The sequence below is a fragment of the Drosophila bipectinata genome, chromosome 3R, assembly GCF_030179905.1.
Source record: "Drosophila bipectinata strain 14024-0381.07 chromosome 3R, DbipHiC1v2, whole genome shotgun sequence".
NCBI classification, from domain to species: Eukaryota; Metazoa; Arthropoda; class Insecta; order Diptera; family Drosophilidae; genus Drosophila; species Drosophila bipectinata.
The window spans coordinates 5,051,355-5,070,729 of record NC_091739.1 but is presented as its reverse complement, the minus strand read 5'-3'; the positions used below and the strand labels follow the sequence as shown (position 1 = coordinate 5,070,729).

At 42.2% G+C, this 19,375-nt stretch overlaps 1 protein-coding gene across 5 annotated transcripts; it reads right to left on the bottom strand.

Moving 5' to 3' along the window:
- Positions 1 to 3,861: 3,861 nt before the first annotated feature.
- On the bottom strand, positions 3,862 to 19,222 carry Nrx-1 (Neurexin 1). 5 transcript variants are annotated; one of them, XM_043212439.1, is made up of 12 exons: positions 17,279 to 19,222; positions 16,623 to 17,096; positions 16,131 to 16,559; positions 15,682 to 16,066; positions 15,245 to 15,615; positions 14,876 to 14,996; positions 10,542 to 10,689; positions 9,723 to 10,480; positions 9,308 to 9,658; positions 8,996 to 9,231; positions 7,450 to 7,801; positions 3,862 to 5,609 (listed from the first exon to the last, which is right to left on the bottom strand). In XM_043212439.1, exons 1-12 carry the CDS (start codon positions 18,230 to 18,232, stop codon positions 4,627 to 4,629), a joined length of 5,562 nt encoding a protein of 1,853 aa, XP_043068374.1. In that variant the 5' UTR covers positions 18,233 to 19,222; the 3' UTR covers positions 3,862 to 4,626. The 5 variants fall into 5 exon arrangements, with proteins under 5 accessions (XP_043068374.1, XP_017100023.2, XP_043068376.1 ...); XM_017244534.2 differs by having other exon boundaries at positions 7,450 to 7,780; XM_043212441.1 differs by having other exon boundaries at positions 7,450 to 7,780; positions 9,041 to 9,231.
- Between the last annotated feature and the right edge of the window lie 153 nt (positions 19,223 to 19,375).

Below are 19,375 nucleotides of genomic sequence, written 5' to 3'. Positions count from 1 at the left end.
CAGCCACTCGATTTTCATTTTTCCGTAGTATCCTTCCGGTAGGAAATCAGCGGTTAGGTCATGCAAGATGGATTTAAATAGATTCCTAAGCTCGTAGGATCGATGTAGTACAACATCCAAAAGCTCCAGCGATTTGTTGGTGTAATTCAACCCAGAATCGAGTTCAACGACTATCATTCTCCATAGCTCATCTTTATCGCGCTGTGAAAGGTTCGCGGTACCTATGACGGGGATAAGGGACTTGAAAGTTTCTTTCGCCGAGACGCACCACTCGAACACAGGTTTCACACAGCTTGAATAGGTGGTACGGACTTCTGAATTTAAATTTCGCACTTCATCCAATCGGTTCTTCGCTGTTCCCATATAGCCCCTCATAACCTCGTCAATTTGATCGATGACCTCTTGTAACTCCACAAATTTCACTCGTCTGTCAAATTCAATTCGGTATGTTGCTATAATTTTTGTAACACTCGCAATCCCCTTTTGGAGACTGTCCTCGTATATCCTGTCCTCCTCCTCGTTTGCTGTGCAAACCGAACCAAAGGCGATTGCCATCGCAAAAATGGCAAAATAAGGATATCGAACCATTTTCGACGAACTTTATTTGCTTTGCCTTAATCTAAATTGAACAACGCACTGCCGACGTTTATGTTGCGAATCTGCTTTATATACCCCAAAAAATTTCAATATTTTCAGTATAAATAAATTCAGAATAATAGACCATTTTATGTTGCTTATTTCTTAGAATTGCAGTCGGACGGTTACGGCTAGCAACACAACCCCGTCCCACCTCCCCAAACCCTATGTTAGGCTTAGTTATGTGATTTAAAATTTCTTAGAATTGAATTATATGGTTTCTTATGCTTATCAGCTAATATATATTTTTATATATATTTATAAACTTTATAATTTAATCATTCATTGATTGATTAAATAAAATGTATGTAAGTTATCATTTTATTATTTTTCAAATGGTTTGGATTTATGTATCCGATGTTCAATATTTATCAGGAATTGTAAACATTATAATTTTGTTCGACAAATATAAAAAATAATAACAAAGACCGATAAAATCGATTTTTTTTTTACTCTACTCACAATTTTACTTGCTTTATAACATTTTGGCTCTATTGAACCAAAGTCCAGAAAAAAAATTTATTTGAAAAATCAAAAAATAAAAATAGTACTAAAAAAATAAGTTTAAATATATGCTACAGACAAATACCTTTCATTTTGTATACATATTCATATATGTATAAATTTTCATGTGCATACTACATGAGATATTGCCCAAATTCAAATCAAATTATAATACGTACCCTTATACTCAGTTTAAAGTCGATTTTGCAAAAAAACATTCAGAAAAATTAGAACCCGACATTTAACTAAAACTTTAAAGCTAGGATGACTCGAACAACCATCAATATAAATAGCAAAACTGAACTCTTTTGTTTCAATTATATATTTATTGTATTTATTATATGCAATGTTATAATTCTGTGTTTTGTCAGTCATTCTGTATTTGTATGCGTTTTACAATTTTGTTTTGGTTTTTCTCGTAAATTATAAAATCTAACACAAAACAAAGCAATTTCTTTAACAATCACTGCCGCTACATATACATACACGTTACAATTTTTTTTAAATATATATATATAAGATTAAGCACAGCTCAAGCGCTGCGCATCCAATACATGTTCATATACATATTCTCTGTTATATGTGTGTGGGTGTGGAGTGTCGGTTTTATATATGTATAGATTAGATAACAATGATGTTAAGCCTAAGTAGAAGTAAGTTTAGTACCGATACTTGTAATCGCTCCCCGTCAGGTGCTGCTCACATCGCTCACCTGTCTCCAACTATTAAGTTACATGCTTTAACTATTTTTACTGTTACTCATACAACTAACTGTACTCGTCCTTTACGTTCCTGTCTCTATATCATACATAACATTTACCTTGACCTTGCATTGGGATTTTTTTGTTCAATTTATTTTTTATAATTGTTTTTTTTTGTTTGATTTTATAATTTATGAAAACAAGAAAATAATTTTTCTTTTGGTTTTAGATCCGTTTCGTGTGCAAGGCAAACTTTTGTATATTATCGATATTTAATTGGTTTTTCACTTGAATCGAAATGAATAAACTTTGTGGTTTAGTTTAAATGCAGAGTTTTCCTTGTGCAGCATTAACATTGTGAAGAGATAGATAGAAAGTATTCGTAGCCGTTTGGGAGAGAGTGTTACAAATACATTGTACATATATGTAGGTATGTATAAGTGGGAATTATTTTTGGTTATCAACAGCATTTAAAATTTGTTTTATTTTCGTTACTCGTTTGGATTCATCATATCAAATCGAAGGGACGTAATACATAATAATCATTTTTCGTAATTATACATTATATCGTTTGCATTGTATATGTTGTTTAGATGTACATTTATAAATAGTATAGTTTGGATTGGTATGATGCGCGTGTATGTCTTGTATAATATATCTATGAATTTATGTATGCAGGTATGTGTCCTGTGTCCGCTATGTACGTGTAGTTGTAATTGTCCTAGGTGTTCATTTCAGCTAGATTCGCTAGTTTCTTTTGTGTCTATCCGCCGTTCGATTTCCATCATTTGTATACAAGTTAAGGGTTTAAAAAACTCGAAAATATATCAAAAGTTCCTTGAAATGCAGTATATATATGTATTTTAGTTGTTAAATATATATTTTAATATATATTTGTGTATATATAGTACTTTCCTAGGTATTTACAGCATACCTTGCCTTGGTTTCCATTAAGAATTTTAGAGAAGTAATTCCGCTAGTGTTCGAATGCATAAGAGATGGTGATTGGGTGTGCGTGTGCGTGTGTGTGAGGTGAGTGTGCGTGTATTAGTAATTTAATCGAGTGTATATAGGTATTTTGTACATATAATCCAAAATGATACACTAATTGGTAGATATAGTGAGGCCAAAATTGAATATAGCACTTTAAAATGATATAGATTATTATTCATATACTGGTATGTGTTTTAGAATTTAATTATCAAAAAACAATGGCGGCTTGCCGAAAATCGAATCTCGCTTCTGTATGTGTGCACGAGTGGTCGTGTGTGGTTGGTGAAAGCGTGCGCTGGCTGCGAATTGTGTATACGTCACGTATGCCTCGAAAAATACGCTTAAAGCTGCTATAATACTGTAAAATTGTTGCTTGTTCTCCTCGTTTGTCGGTAAAGTAATTTTTGCTCACATTGTATAGCAGTTGTAGTTTTAGTTGTAGAAAAGCTAGGTAGGTTTGCTTCAGTGTCTTCAGAGTGTTTCGTGTGTTCGCCGTGTGTGTGTGTTTTGTGTTTTGTGTGATTGTGTCTTGTCTTGTCGCTTGATATGTCTGAGTTTATATTGCGCATACGAGTCGATGGCAATATTTAGTCTCAAATACATATAAAAAGTATATGTGTTGGGCTCGGGATTGGTTGGGACTAACACAAAAAAGTCGTATCGAGTTGCTGCACGCAAACGAAAAAGTCGCATTACGTATATGTCAACCAAATCGTGGGGATCTACAGTGTTTAATCCATATCATGTCATTTCGCTTCACTTTGATTTCATTTTCATTTAGTTATCATTTAAATTTTAACTAATTAAAGCCGGCTTCAATTCAACAAACAATCTGTAGCATAAATTCTTGCATTCATCATTCTCATTAAATATTATTTAGTAATCAACGATCTCGCCTCACACGATCCTGTCTCATACATCTACAGCACCACATTTTGTAACTTTACACGCCGCCTAGGCAAAGAAAGAACCCATTCAGAACCTGATTATTTATACGATTTCTTTTATATAAATATATATGTATATTAAGTACGTTTATATTGAATTTCTGCTAACTTGGTTTTAATGATTCTCTTTCCCTAGAAGATTGCGCATTTTGACGCATGGCTCCCATTCATAGCATACTTTTGTGGCGAAATATTTTACACAATTACTTGATTGGCTAGTGGCATAATTTATCGTAACTTTTGTGATATATATAATATATATAGTTTTAGTTAGTGTAATGTATTTGCTATTTGCTGATGGCTGTGGCTACACCTAACCAAAGCGATCCGTGGCTCAGTGGTAGATTTATTAGCAAGTCTTGAAGTTGAAGCTATAATTTCTTAGGCGTAATCTAAACGTTACTTCAGTATGATCGCATGCTCCTGGCCGGAGGCATTCGACTAAAGTAGTTGCGTGTCTATATGCTTGCTAATTATCAGCTATTAGCTATTAGCTATCTTTAATCGATAATCGTTTATTGCCAACGAACCGAACTGCGCAAGGCGCTCGCTCTTATTATCCTTCCATTCATTTGTACACTCCTGTTCCGATTCAAGTGTTTTCCGATTTTATATTTAAGATTTTTCTTTTTTTGACTGTGTCAGCATCTAATTAACTTTATGAGGCTGCTAAATAAATATATATTTATATACGTTTATGTGTGTGTGTTTGCGTGTATATTTTTTCGGTTATGGGGGTAGGGAACTCTTTCCGCTTTCACTTTCGGCTCGCTTTGCACTACTTGAGTTTATTGCTAATTTGACGATATTTCCGAGGACCTCCTCTCTTTTTCTCTACCACCACCTTACACATACCACTCCTTGACGTCCTTGGAGTCGCGTTTCTTGGCCTTGGGCTGTACCAGACCTGCCATCTGAGGCCTGCCATCGCTACCGTACCCCAGCGACCCACTTCCGCTGGACATCATTCCGCCGCCACCCCCGTTGCCGTTGTGTCCGTTGTGTATCTGCTGCTGGCTGTGGTGGTGCTGCTGCTGCCCCGCTCCACCACCCTGATGGTGGTGCTGCCTCTGTTGGTGGTACGAGCCGTTGGTACTCGTGTTGCCTAGAAGGGCAGCATTGGGATTGTGGGATCCGTAGGCAGCGGCCTTCTCACTCTCCGTCTTGTAGCCACGATCGCCGTTGGACTTGAGCCACAGGACCAGCAGGATAACCAGCACCACCGCAATGAGTATGCCCGCCACGATTCCGATAATCATGGCAGTGCGCTCCTCCTCGATCGAGTTAATGCGCCCACCCTTGCCCTTGGGTCGATAGTTATTCAGGTTTGTATTGTACGTATTTCCGCCGTAAGGACCATATGGCGGTGGATCCTGTGGCGGCAGTGGAGGTGGTAGTGGTGGCATTGGGTGGTGTTCGTCCGGCAGCTGCATGCGATCGTGATCATGGCTGCGACCGGAGCCGCCCATTCCACCTCCTGCAATGTACACATCATACGGTGTGGTCTCCCTTTCCGTGACCGTACTCCGGATTTCCGGAGACGGAGTGGCTTGCGTTGTGGTGGTCGTAGTGGTGGTAGTGGTTGTACTTGTGCTGGTACTGGTACTGCTGCTGGTGGCTCGCTGCGTGGAGGGGGTGGCCGCACTGCTGGTGGTGCTTGATTGTCCCGGGGTACTGCCACTTCCTCCGCCGCTGCTGCTGCTGCTGGACTGAGTGGTGGAGTAGAACGGAGTGCTTCCACTGCTACTGCTGCTGCTGTGCTGTTGCTGCTCCGTGGTGACATCGCTGCGACCAGTGGTTGTGATTGTGACCACCTCATTGTTGGATTCTGTAAAGTATTCGGGGTTTGGTTTATTTGAGTGTTCTACAATTCGAGTACCAAAGAGTTTCAAGTATGTATGTGGTTTTGGGAGTGTTTTTTGTTTTCCTATAATTAGGAACTATAAAAACTATGAGTTCCCAGAAAAAAAACGCACCTGAACTTGAATAAAGTAAAAAATAAATATTGATAACAAACGAATTAAGTTTTCTATATTTCCTTATTTTGGAAACCATCCAATCATAAAGATAATAAAAATAAAATAGTTTAAAAAAAAATAAAAAAAGACAAAAACATTTCTCATATTAGCCCTTCCCACAAAAACCACTGCAACTGACAGATTTTCTTTGCTTTTCATAGTTTATTCAACACAGTTAGAGAGGATAGAGATTTTTAGATATTGAGAGATATGCTGAGGTGTGTTCGGATTTGTATGGGTGTTCGAAAACTTTGCTCTTCACCGATATAATATGTACAAATTGAAATTGAAATACGATAACTGTTAAACTATGGAATCGAGAGAATAAATATGGAGGTAGGATCAGAAGGACGAGGAGCAGGAGCAGGAAAATTGTTTAACACAAAAACACGATCTTCACTTCTTACACGCTTCGAAACGCTGTTATCGCTACTATGTACAAAACATATACATTTTCGATCGGTGCACATACGCATACACATCTATATAGTATTGTGCTTGTAAACCTTGACACTTGACCCTTAACCCTTTGCGCTAAACCCCCTTTCGACCAAAAAAACCACGCCAATGGCAATGCCGCGTGCTCGCGCTAAGTGATCGGTGTATTTGTTGGTTAATTGATATTTTCTAGTTGGTTTCTGGTTCTTGTTGATGTTGTTTTCTGCCTGCTGTTGTTGTTCTTGTTGTAGTTGTTGCACTTGTTGCAGTTGCTGGTGGTTTAGCTCTCATTAATGCTAAGGTTAGTTATACATTTTAGACAGAGGAGAAGGCCTAGAGTTGGAAGCTTAGCCTAAGTGCATTGCTTGGTTTGCTTGGCTTTGCTTTGCATTGCTTTGCTTTGCTTTGGTTTTGGTTTGGTTTGGTTGTTTGTTTATGGGAATTTACAGAGTATCCATGGCGCAATCACAGTCAGAAATATGAAGACGTTTTCACATTCTGAAAGAGACACATAAGGCGTACTCATTGTCAGTTCAAATTAGAAGGCAACAATCAATCATCAGCAACAGAGTGGAGGTGAGAAGGAGAGGCGACGATTGAAGTTTGAAGTTGAGATACATCTGAGGTTGAGATGTATCTGATCTGTATCTGAGCTGAGATGACACGGCGAGCGATTGATTTTGGTTGGATTGGTAGTTGGTTGTTGGTTCTGGTTGGGTTGATGCATTGCGAGAGGTGCGATATGTATATTTAGATATATATATTTTATAAATTTTTTTTAACAGGCGATATATACACTCTTTCAGAGCTGTTTTGGCTGTTTCTATGTGGTTGTGTAAGCGATCAAAGCATTGGCATTGCATTTGGCATTAACCTAACTTATCCACCGTAACTCTCCGAAAAAAACTGAAAAGGCAAAGCGTCTCTAGCTAATCGGTTATAGGTTAACTTGAACTTGAACTGGAAGTCGAACGCAACTGGAACCCACAGCATAATCATTAACTCGATCATCTACACCATCTAATTGTTATGCACTACACTGCGTATACTTAATCTGAGTTTTGTGTTGGGACTAGCTAATGTCTGAGATGAAGTCTGTGGGTGTGTGTGCTTGGATTTTGTCTGACACTGTTTTGTGATTATTTTTTTTTTGGTGATCGATATAAATGCCAATGAAATCATGAGATCCCCACACCACCGGAAGACACTCACCTGATCCTCTGGCCGTGCTCGTGGAAGTGAACTGCTCCGTGGTCTCACCGTAGTCCCCGGATCCGTGGACGCAGTCCTCATCGTCGCAGGCTCTTTCCGTGCCATTGGTATTGCCACTGCCCCCGACTACGCCTCCAGTACTTAAGTTATTGCCCTGCTGGGAGGTGGTTGTCTGCTTCGTGGGCGGTACATACACCGGAGTGATCAGATCGTCTCCACTGCCCGACTCGAAGGGCGGCGTGCACTCGTCCTCGTCGTCGCCACGGCACCCGGATCCCGCTCCCGAGAAGATCAGATCATCTAGGGCACCCGGATAGCCACTCGCCGGAGTCTGTCGAGTAGAGTTGATAGTCTAATTTTACTTCAGTTGATCTGGCGGCAGCCGAGCCAAGCGATGGTTATTGTATGGGGCTTGTTAACTGGATTAGTAGGTGCTCTGCGATTAAGTTTATATGCGTGTATGATTAAATGAAGGCACTGGAGTTTGGTTTTTTTAGCTTAAGGAACATTTTCGATTGGACTTTTAATTAAATTTTGAAATTAAAACTAGCCATTAAGATGATTACAATAAGAGATCAAGATATTCTTTAGTAATTCTTTAGTAATAATTATTCTAATAATCTCGTGTATTACAAATGTTAAAGAAAAAAATCTTTTTTCTAAGTTTTGTAGTTTTGTTGTAGTTTGTTTTGTAGTATAATAACTACATATTCACACTTTTGTAAGGTAAGAATTAATAGATCTTATATACCTCCAGTGACTTCATTTATACTATTATGTTTGAGTACATTGTTGTTTGATGTGTGCTTTGATTAGAGTCATGCAGCATTAGTGCGGACGAGTTTTAGTGCATATTAAATCAGTTTATATAGCTGAATATATATATTCACAATTAATGGTTAATGTGCTGTGCAGCAATTGAAATAAATTTACGGAAATCAAATAGCTGGTTAGTGGAAATTCTGCAAATTTTCATTTCAGTTAATTGGCTTTTTTTTTTTTTTTGTTGTGCGTGAAAAGCGTTACAGAATAAAATGAAGAATATGCCCGGAGGAAATAATAAGTTAAAATTAAATGCAGCATTTACACTAGATTATACATATAGTTAGCTAATACTTTTAGTTTAGTTGAAACGGTTAACGTTTATACTGAATGTCGAACCGAATTTCCCGGATTTGATTATGATGGCGATGACTTCAATGTACAGATGGAGTTACGTTCGAAACGGTTTACGATTAACGGTTATGCATTTTAAATATAAGGAAAGTGCTTGGGAAAGTACTGTACATTATTCAAATAGGATCGGAGTTCGAATTATTGTGGTGCAATTACAAATCATGTCAAATCATTTTGGGAAAAAGGGTTCCACAACTCATGAAGCGGATTAATAAAATACATTTTTTGGTTAAATTTTCTTTTTTTTCGTTTTTTTTTTGGTTTTAATTAAAGAAAGAATTTTGAATAAACTTGGTTTACGATGAGAAAAATACTTGGAAAGTTGAAAGTTGAGAGGAATTCAAATAAAATTTCAAATAAATTCCCTAACCTGCTGCATTCTCTGCAGATCATTTCTATCTAATACTCCAGTTACCAATTGAACATCTCCGCGGATGGTGATATGGGGGTCGCGTTCTACGGCCAGATCCAGGATTCGCAACTTGTTCACCGAAAGTCCGGCAATCACGCCGGCAAACGGACGCTCGATACGATTGCGACCGTTGCGGCTGAATTTGCCGCCGACCTGAACGTTGGACATGGTATTGAACACGGTCGAGTGGTGGCCTGTGGATGAACCCAAAGAGAAGTCGAAGGAAACAGCATTAGACATCCCCGGAAGCCAAAGGATCCCTCCACTTACTCTGCGGCGTCAGTGCCTGAACGTTGTAGTCGTCCAGCTGCAGCGTGGCATTGCCTCCCTTGCGCTGGAACCTCACCACATGATAGGCGTTGTCGTTGACCTTGGTGCCAATCTCCCCCAGCGGCAAGTCCACGCTTCCGATATTGTACACCATAAAGATGTTGCCCTCCACGATCTCCAGCTCCATGTAGTCCTGGGTGGTGGCACTCTCGACTCTTAGGAGCACGGCATCCGGTCGGGTGGTTATGAAGCCCAAGGCAATGTTATCCTCCTCGGTATCGGCTTGGGCATTCTCCGGGAAGGTGTACTGTAACATGCCCTTGTTGTTGCCAAACTCATAGGCAATGGATTCTGTGGAATCCATTTAACATTTAAGTTTACTGTACAGTCCAGCTAGGTCCTTCTAACAGCTTACCATCATAGCAAGTTGGTCCTGTGTAGGAGGTCATGTCGCACTCGCAGGCATACGCATTCCACTGCTGGACACACACGCCACGGTTGGCGCAGGCATTCTGACTGCACTTGGTGGGTCCCTCGCAACCACTAACCACCAAAGAGCTTGGCACTACTGCATCACTGGTTAGTGAGGGCGACGTATCCCCCAAATCAAGTGAAGCCAGACAACCCTCGAAGCCGGAACGCGAAGAGATCGAGGCCGGCAACTTGGAGTACATGTCCTTAAATACCCCGCCGATGTACAAGATGCCCGCCAGTTCCAGGTGCATGTTGTTGCCAGTGAGACTGATGATCTCAAAGGAGTCGTCCACCGTGAGCGTGTGAGTTTTGGGTCCTGGTCGTCGGATGCTGACCTGATGCCAGCGGTTGTCGTTCATGTGGATGCGGGACTTGTCCCTCATGGTCACCGGCCCGTCGCCCAAGTCAAAGGTGTAGTGAATGTGTCCGTTCACCAGCTCCACGGCAACAAAGTCGTTGCGACGACCTCCGTTGAAAACTAGCAGTCCGTTGGGCTCCACGGTTTTGAAGCGGAAATCGATTGAGATGCTGTTGTAGGCCTTCAGCATGGCCAGACCCACGTATGAGTGCTTCGAACGGAAAGTGGCCGCGTGGTAGGGCTGTCCCGCCGGGGAGTTCACGAAGCGAGCCGTCAACTTGAAGGTGGCACTGGGCAGAGCCGATAGCTCTGGCCCCAGACTCTTGACAATGTCCAAATAACTTAAATAAAATATGTATCCTTAACTTAAATAGTTTCTTATAAAAATAAGTAAATACACACCGCTGGCCATTGAAGATAAAGCCCTGCATCTGACCCACAAAGTTCGGCATGGTGGAGGTCATTTGGATCTCCTCCTCGGCGTGGAAGAGGCCGCCCAGATGGATCGAACGGATCTCCATTGTGCTGTGGCGGCCCAGGATCGTCTCGGCTGTGGAAGGAATATTTCCAAAAACAAGAAATGGATAAAACTCGGTGGCCTCGCCATGGGTTTGTCAAGCCAGGCTCGGCTTTGCTCTAAGTTGTTGGCTAGGCAGAGTACCGTTAACATTGGATACATATGGTTATAGGTTGGTTATATATAGGTATTGGTACGAGTAGTATATGGAGTATAGTTGGTGACAAGAAGCACATACGCATATGTAGTCAAAGAGTATATATAGTAGTAGTATTAAGATATAGATATAGATATGCGGTTTTAGTAGACATAGATCTAAGTTTTGGTTCAAAGATTTTGTTCAAGCATTGGTTTTTTGTTCATTTTTTAATCACTCGACAAGTGGCTGAATGTAGTTGGAATTCGATTGTAGTACGAGTATTATATTTTATTTATTATTGCAGCTTGGTACATACTAGAGAAAGGTGCAGATTACAATACATATGTACTGGTACGGATAGTAAATTGAAGTTCTTAATAAAGACAAAAAAAAAGTAAATAATATCGAAATTGAAAATGGAAACTAGTCAGATGTCGCTGCTCCAGCGCAAACCAAAGGAAAGTAAGTAAAAGTATAGAGTTCGCTAAATTGGTTAGATTAAAGTTAGTTGGTGCGCTTTGTTCTTGTTTACAGACGAATATGCATTGCTTGACATTTGAGATATATACGAGTAGTATCTTTTCATAAGTTAGTTATTAGTAGGTGTGTGAGATACATTTCCAATACGGTTACGGTGGCGGTGAGATATTTTATTCGGTTAAGTTCGATTGAGTTTGTAACTATGCTTTTTTCCAGCTGTGCACGGCTCAAGACCAGAAACCGAAGGAAACTATAAAGGTGACAACCTACAGGCTAGTAAATGGAAATCAAAAGGTCAAAGTTGGCATCAATAATAGCCAGGGTAATTGATAAAACCAAATGGGAAAAACTGAAATAATTTCGGGTTTGCTTAACGACATTGAACTAAACATCGATGGGTATCGGTAACTCGGTCTCCATGTTTCTTGTTTAGTTTCTGTATAAATGTGTTAATCTGTGTCCTAGAGAGCTCTATTTTTGTGTGGATGTATTCTTCGAGAGTGTGTTTGGGTAGATGGGTTGGTAGAGAGTGTGTGTTAGTGAGTGTGTGTGTGTGTGCGGCGACTACGTCTAAGTTAATAAGGGTGCATTAGCCTTAACGAGTGGCCACATTGCGCATACGACGCGTTGGCCCACTGAATGATTGACATCTTGACATGCAAATGGCTGCGACGACAGAGACAGAGACAGAAAAAGAAACAGCAACAGCAGAAGAAATAGTAAGAGTAAGAGTAAGAAAAAGAGAAAGAGTAAGAGAGAAAGGGGGTGGGGTTGGGGGTGGGGGCAATGGTGTGGTCGAGAGGGTAAGCGAGAAGTAGGCCACTGTTGTTGCAGCTGGCAATTTGGCGCATTTACAGTTACTTATTCATACACTTGAATTCGCTGAGTGAACTGAGTGTGATACGAGGCGATGCGATGCGATGCGTAGGCGAACGATACGATTATACGATATAGTACAGTATAGTACAGTACGAGACAAAAATATACATATATAGTAGACTGTATAGAACAGAGGGCTAGCCAACTGGTAATCAGACCTATACATTGCAGATCGTGAGCAGGTCATGCGCTTCTCTATCATTCCGACTGACAGTTATTGGTCTTGCTTTTTATTGCTGCTGTTTGTTTATTTGTATTACGGCTTTTTGGGTGCTCACATGCAAACGCTTCACGTGGGCGTGTGGGTGTTCTTGTGTGCAACGGTGCGTATGTGTGATGTGTGCCTTTGCCTGTGCCGGTGCAGGTGTGCGACGCTTTCGATTCTCAGAGTGTGTCTGTGTGTTTGTTTCTGTTTGGACGGGCAGGAGCAGGATCCAGCTTAAAGGTTCAGCCTTCCCCATCGCCTGCCCCTTTACTTTTCCATCTATTTTTACTTTTTTACTGTATTGTTGTTGTTGTTGATTTTTTTTGACACACTTACACAACAAGAAACTAATTTGTACGTGAGACACGTTAGGCTTGATTAATTAGTTGCAATTTGGTTTGCGGTTGCGGTATGCGGTATTGTTGTATTGATGTTTACGAATAGTTGAGTTTACTTAACACAAAAGCTAATTACATATTAAATGGTGCAAAATTACAGCCCTGGGCGTTTCCAAACATTGTTTTGCCCTCTCGTCTCAATCAGCCCCAGCCCCTCCCCATTCCGCAATGCCACTCAATGCCCATACAAATCGCAATAGAAATCGCAATTTGCCGATGCCGATGGCGTTGGCGATGTTGAGGTGATGGCGTGACTTTCATCGAGCGATTTGGGCAAAAAAATGTTACCCCGAGTTCTTGCGTGTCGATTTTTTCTCTCGCCTAAAACATGATACAAAAATACAATATTGTACATAGAAATTATTTACGTTGCCTTCACGTCATTGTACGGTTCTCGCCTTACTCATTTTCTCTGTGGCATTATTAATGAAATGTTTTTTTTTTCATTCAGTTTTTTTCCAGTTTTTTAAGAAGGTCGTTTAGATCACATTTGTGATTAGGAAATTGCATTTGCATATGACATTGTTGGTTGTTGGCTGTTGTGGTCTACACTTAATAGACGTCTGAAACAAACACCTTTTAACGTTAACATACCGCACGTGTCGTTTAAGTTATGGTACAGCAATTATTTGTTTATTTTCATTATTTAGATTATCAAAGGACTTGAAACGATAACTCATTTTCCAGGTAAATGTATATACAGAAAGCAAAAGGAAACACAAAATATACATACAGATATTTTTCAATTTGTTGATTACTTCTTAGGATAGGGGGGTTAATCAATTAACAGAATTATCGAATAAAAGCAAAGAACACAACTTTGGTTATCAAGGACAAAACAATTTACAAGACAATCAATAGTAATCGTATTTATAACACTTAAGGCTGAAACTTTACAGCTGTCCAACTTTAATTCGCTTTCGCGGTTACTCATATATGATTACAATAGTATTTTCAGATACGTTGACTGTGTGGGCTTAGGAATTGAAATTTGAATGATAATTGTAGTTGTAATTGTAATTGTAATTGTAATTGGAGTTGGATTTTAATTGGCAATCTTAATTGGGAAATCAAACAAAGTAAGTAAGTATCGCAAATGAAGACACAACATCGAGACGTTTGAAAGAGTTTTGTTTTTCGAGAGAAACTTACAAGAGCAAAATATATAAAAAAATTTTAAATGAGTATTGGAAAATGCGATCGAATCCTTAAACCCAATCTGAATTGGATTATTCGAATAAATCGAATGAGTGATGGCGGGATGTAAACAAATTTTCAGAGAGGCGTACAATGTGTATTAAATGGTGTGGATGTGGATGTGGAGCTGGAGCTTGTGGTGTCTTATGATGTTCAAAACTATAGATTGCAGATGCTTAAACGATGTTCAGAGATACAGAGCGAAATAGACGTAGGTGGTTAGAGAGAGATAGCTGTCAAATCAGTTAGTTCATCATCATCATAATCGAGAAATGTTTCATGATAAATGAGCATTGAAGAGAAAGAGAGAAATAAACTTGCTAAATACTTTCCAAATTTTCTTTAGTTCGTTTTTTTCTGTAGTTTTTTTACTGCATTTTTGTTGTTCTTAGTGGGTGGGTGGGTGTTACTCGCATGTGTGTTGAAGTTTGTGTGTGTGGTGGTGATGTTGTGTCGGTGTGAGAATTGTTGTTGGTAACTGAAAAGCTCTCAAACGAAAAAGTTTAAGTGGAACTTAAAAACGGAAAACGCGCTGCTGACTGCACTTTCCTTCTTTATTGATTTTTTCATTTTCCTTGCAATTTTCTTTGTTTTTGTTTTTTGCTAGTATCTTTTGCTTTCCAACTGTCCTTAAGCACCTTCACACACCTTCCTGTTTAAAGAGGGGGCATTACTATTTGAACTTGAACCTGCGGATATCGAGGTTGTGCGTGGAGCACTCTACATGGAAGCTAATCGGATTCACTTTCGCTTTGCGATGTGAACGCCAGTTACTCGATTGGAGTGACTAGAGCCAGGAGTTGTTGGTTGTCGATTGGTTGGTAGGTTGATTGATTGATTGGTTGGTTGGTTGGTTGGTTGGTAAAAAAAAACGACACGGCACGACACGTAGTAGGGCTTAGATGTGCTGTTGATACATACATAACATACCCCTGACGGGGGGAGCCCCGTCAACTTGAAGCCGCAGATTTGAGGCTCTGCGCGAGAATCGGATCGTGTGCCAGTTGTTGTCATTGAGCACGGATTGGCCGGCCAGCAGGTTCTGAAAAGGATTTCATAAACTCAGAAATATTTTATTATAGACCTGTCAAAAGAAACATAACTTAATCACCCTAAATAAAAAAACGGACTATTCTTGTAAAAGTTGATATAGTTATCATTAATTGTTAATTTATAAACAAAATCGTGGATTTTGAGAAGCCGAAACTTGTGCCATTATATCATTTTAAAGATCCTTGCTTAAAAACCACAATAATAAAGGAAATTCCCATTTCCACCAGATGAGCTCACCTTCTCCCTGTCGCTCAGCCTGACACTGGCTCTCACCCGTCCCGCCACCAAAGCGATCTCCAAGCGATCCGGTGAATTGGACTCGGCACTGGTCAGCAACAAAAGTCCAGCCGGCCGAGAGGTCTTGAAGCGGATGACCAGCTCCTCGGTCTGTGTCTTAGTTCCCTGACCGTTGCCCAGCCAGATGGTCATGTGCTGGCTGCCATTGAAGGCAAGGGTGGCCAGTTCCCGGCCGCAGGTGGGTCCTCCGTACAGGGTGGCCGAACAGTCGCAGATGGGGCGGTTCCAGCCCTCCAGGCAGGTGCCGCCGTTGAGGCAGGGGTTGCCGTTGCACACGTTGCTCTGCACATGGCATGATGGCTTCACGGAGGCTGTCGTGGCAAGTGGGTTATCAGTGGGTGACCATCAGTAGCGTGCTTTCTGGCTGCGGTACTCACCCGAATCCTGGACGCGTGCAAAGGCCGCAATATCGATCGGCTTGCCACTCAGCTGCAGGTCACGCAAGCAACCCACGAATCCCTGGCGCAGCGTGGCTGTCCAAATGGCCGCCGGCCAGGCAATGGTGTTGTATGCGGGTCCTACTCCTCCCAGATACATGTGACCATCCAGCTCGAGGATGGTGCCATCGCCGGGAGTGCGGAAATCGTTCCACACGCCGTCCACGCTCACCTTGGCGTCTCGTCCATTCCGCCTTAAAATCAGGTCATGCCAATCACCATCGTCCACACGTCGTCGCGAAGCTCGAACCTTGGAGGCTCCAGATCCCAGATCCAAATGGATGTATATGTGGCCGTTTAACAGTTCAATGGCAATCAAAACGGGCTAAGGACAATACATTTTAGTTTACTTCTGAAATGGAATAGGGATATCCTTAACCGTAACTTACATTCTTAGCTCTTGGTTGCTTGGATCCAGTGGCCAGGACAATAATTCCATTGGGTTCCTTGGTGCGGAACTTGAAGCTTATGGAACTCTGCTTGCCAGTTTCCCAGGGAGGTAAGACCAGGTGCGACTCTCGAGTTGTAAATGTGACTGGGTCCTGAGGATCGCCACTGGGGCATTGATACTCCACATTTCCTGCCACCTGGATCAGCTTGGAACCGCTTTTGGCCAGATCTATCAGATTGAGATTCAACGTATCCGCCGAAAACTCCACTTTCCGTAGGCAGCCAACAAAGTTGTTGTGGACACGGGCTCCCAGTAGGGCTCTGGGGTTAACAGCTCCCCCCACATATACCCGCGAGGAGGATAACATGGTAAACTTGCCAGCAATGTGAGAGTGATCCGTATACACATCATCCACGACAGTGACCAGCTAGAAAACAAAATAATTGAAACATCAGGTACAGTCTCAGATGGGAATAGCTCAGATTCTTACCCGACAGAAGCTGGTAATGGAGGATATCTCCTGGATGCGACGATGCACGGTAACTTTGTGCCATTGATGGTCGTCGAATCGCACCTTCGAGGGCTTGATGTGCATTTCCTGTTTCCCGTTGGCCAAGCCCATTGTAAGCGAAACGCCGCCATCCCGGAGGGCCAGGTTCAGATAGTCAGTGCCGTGTCCCGTGTAAAAGAGCAGACCGTTTGGCTGGCGGGTGCGGAAATAGAAGGATATGGCATCCTGGGCACTCACTATCGGCTCGGCGCCCGTCTGACCCAAGTCGTACGAGAGGAACTGTGTACCGCGGAACGTTGCTTCCGATGGCGCCTTCTCCTTCTCACAATACTGGCCATCGTACTCGAGATTTCGACACTCGCAAATTGGACCGGAATCAGTGGATATGCAGATGCCTCCGTGCTGGCAAGGATCGTTGCGCTCGCAGGCATCCGTGGTGTTGCCGCGAACGCCCTAAAGGAGTATTTACAAAGATTATAAAGTAGGAGGGCTATGATTATGTCATTTTTTAACGGTATAATATTTTATACTAAGAACTCATCACATTATTAAAGTTAAGGGTGGATTAGCAAATATGAATGACCTGTACCTTAAGTTCAATATATATTAGAAAAGAATAATTTATTAAAACATACCCTTAAAGGCCTCTCACGGGCTTGCATCTCTCCATGATCGCAGGGCACATCGCCGCACTTGATATCACGCGGCTGCTTGATCTCCTGACGCCTGGTGGAGCCGCCCGGCTGATCAGCGTAGACCAGGTTCCGGATGGCACCCCGGAAACGCGGCTCGAAGATGACACTGGGCAGGGCGAGAAGTGCCAGCTTTGTGCTGTACCAGTTGGGCATTCCACCCACATAGACGTCCGAGTTGCTGGCGAACTTTCCGAACTGGAACTCCTTGCCCTTGGCGGAGCGCTGCTGGGAGACGCCGTCCACGATGAGGGAGGTTTGTTCGTCGTTCCGAAGGACTTGCACCTTGTGCCAGTGGCCGTCATGCAGCTCCCGTCCCACAGTAATGATCTGGGCTCCGCCGCCCAGGTTGTACCTCAGCCGGAGAGCGCCCTCCACCAACTTCAGCTCGAAGAAATCGTAGGTGCCACCGTCGTCGGTATAGAGGACCAGTCCATTGGGCTGCTCCGTCTTGAACTCCAGTTCCAGGGTGCCGTTCAGTCCGGTGTACCATTTTCGGAACGTGTAGAAGGAGTTCTGGGACCCGTCCAGCTGGAAGCCAGCACTGAGGGTCACGAAACTGGCCGCCAAGCTGACCAGGAGGGCGGTGACGACCAGCACGCGATAAGAGCGTCGGTATTCGACCACCAGGGGATTACGGTTGGGATTTGACTTGGAATGGGCATTGCTATGCCCCAGAGGCGCAGCCACCTCTCTTCGCCGGCGTCGCGCCTTGTTGAACCGCAAGTCCGGGGAGGCGGAGGAGGCAGAGGCGTGACGCTGAGTGGGCAGGAGTCTGAGCTCCGCCGGATTTCGATCCATATCCTTGTCCATAGTTGGTTGCCTTGCTGTCAATGCTGCTGGAGCATAGTTCTTCGTGGTCTGGTTATCCTGATATGTTGCAGTTGGCGCCTTCATTCACACAAACACACACTAACACAGCTACACATACGCACGCACGTTGCGCGCGTAAACGTAAAGTGTCGTCTTGTTCTCGCGGCTCTCTTTTGGTTTTCCTTTTCTTTCTATTTCTATTTTGTATTTTTTGCGTATTCCAGTCCTTGAGGGAAAAGCTTTGGATGTCCTTGCGATGGTTACTCTGGAATCGTTTTATCCGCGCCTGCAGCTTTCATTCAGTGAGAGAGCGCGTTGAGAGCGAGAAGGTAAAAGCTCTTGGACAGCTAACGGTACTGCACTGATTACTACTGATTTGGCCAGGATTCCTGGTCCTCACTGCACTGTTTTATGAGATGTTTTGGCATTTCTTGCACTGCATATGCAAAATGTTTGGCAAACTAATTACGAACACGCACATATCGCCGATTGAACGGGTCAAACAGCCGCTAAAAGTCGAGTGGTTGCTGCTTCGAGGGTGGTTGGACTACAACTGCTTAATGTGGTCGTGGTGGTTTCGGGGCCAAAAGCTCGCCGGATACCCATGCTACCCGATGCTGCTGTGGCGCCCACGAGCGCTCCAACGTACATGTACATACTAAAAATCGGAAAAATTTTTCACTGCATGACCAAGAATGTAGGCGAAAATTTTTCGTAGTCCCCGAAAAGCGGAAGGCCGACTGTAATTAATTAGTTATTGATAGACATCGATTGAAGCTATTGATTGGACATATTCCCATTTCCCACATACACTATTATTTATTTAATTGCACAATTATTTAATGCCTTTTCCTTTTTCTATTTGCACACTCGCTTGATTCCCATTTTATACTTTATGTAACGATTTGCGTTTGGATTGACCGCGGGCTTCGTTTTCTTATTAATTTTGGGGATTTTTTCACATTTTTCGGGTTGAACTTGGGGATACAAAAATTTTGTGTGTCGAATTTTGCTGCGGAGTGGCTTCCGCTGCTCTTGGCTCCGTTATCGATCCGTGCTGCATCCACGACAAGACTGAACTGCAATTTCAAACTTAATTTCTTCGCACTGTTTCCAATGGATAACGAAAGCTCCACCAGCTTATTCACAAAAAGCCATTGGAGCGGCCTAGGCGACTCGAATGGTGTTCCCTGCAATGGCTTCTTGACGAAATTTTTCCATTTTATC

Bases quoted from the DNA above. Each gene is read 5' to 3' on its own strand.
- Nrx-1 (XM_043212439.1), bottom strand. From the start codon at position 18,232: ATGAAGGCGCCAACTGCAACATATCAGGATAACCAGACCACGAAGAAC. The intron at 16,560-16,622 runs GTAAGAATCTGA...TTTGTTTTCTAG, and splicing joins CCATTACCAGCTTCTGTCGG to CTGGTCACTGTCGTGGATGA. The intron at 5,610-7,449 runs GTGAGTGTCTTC...AATACTTTACAG, and splicing joins GAGCACGGCCAGAGGATCAG to AATCCAACAATGAGGTGGTC.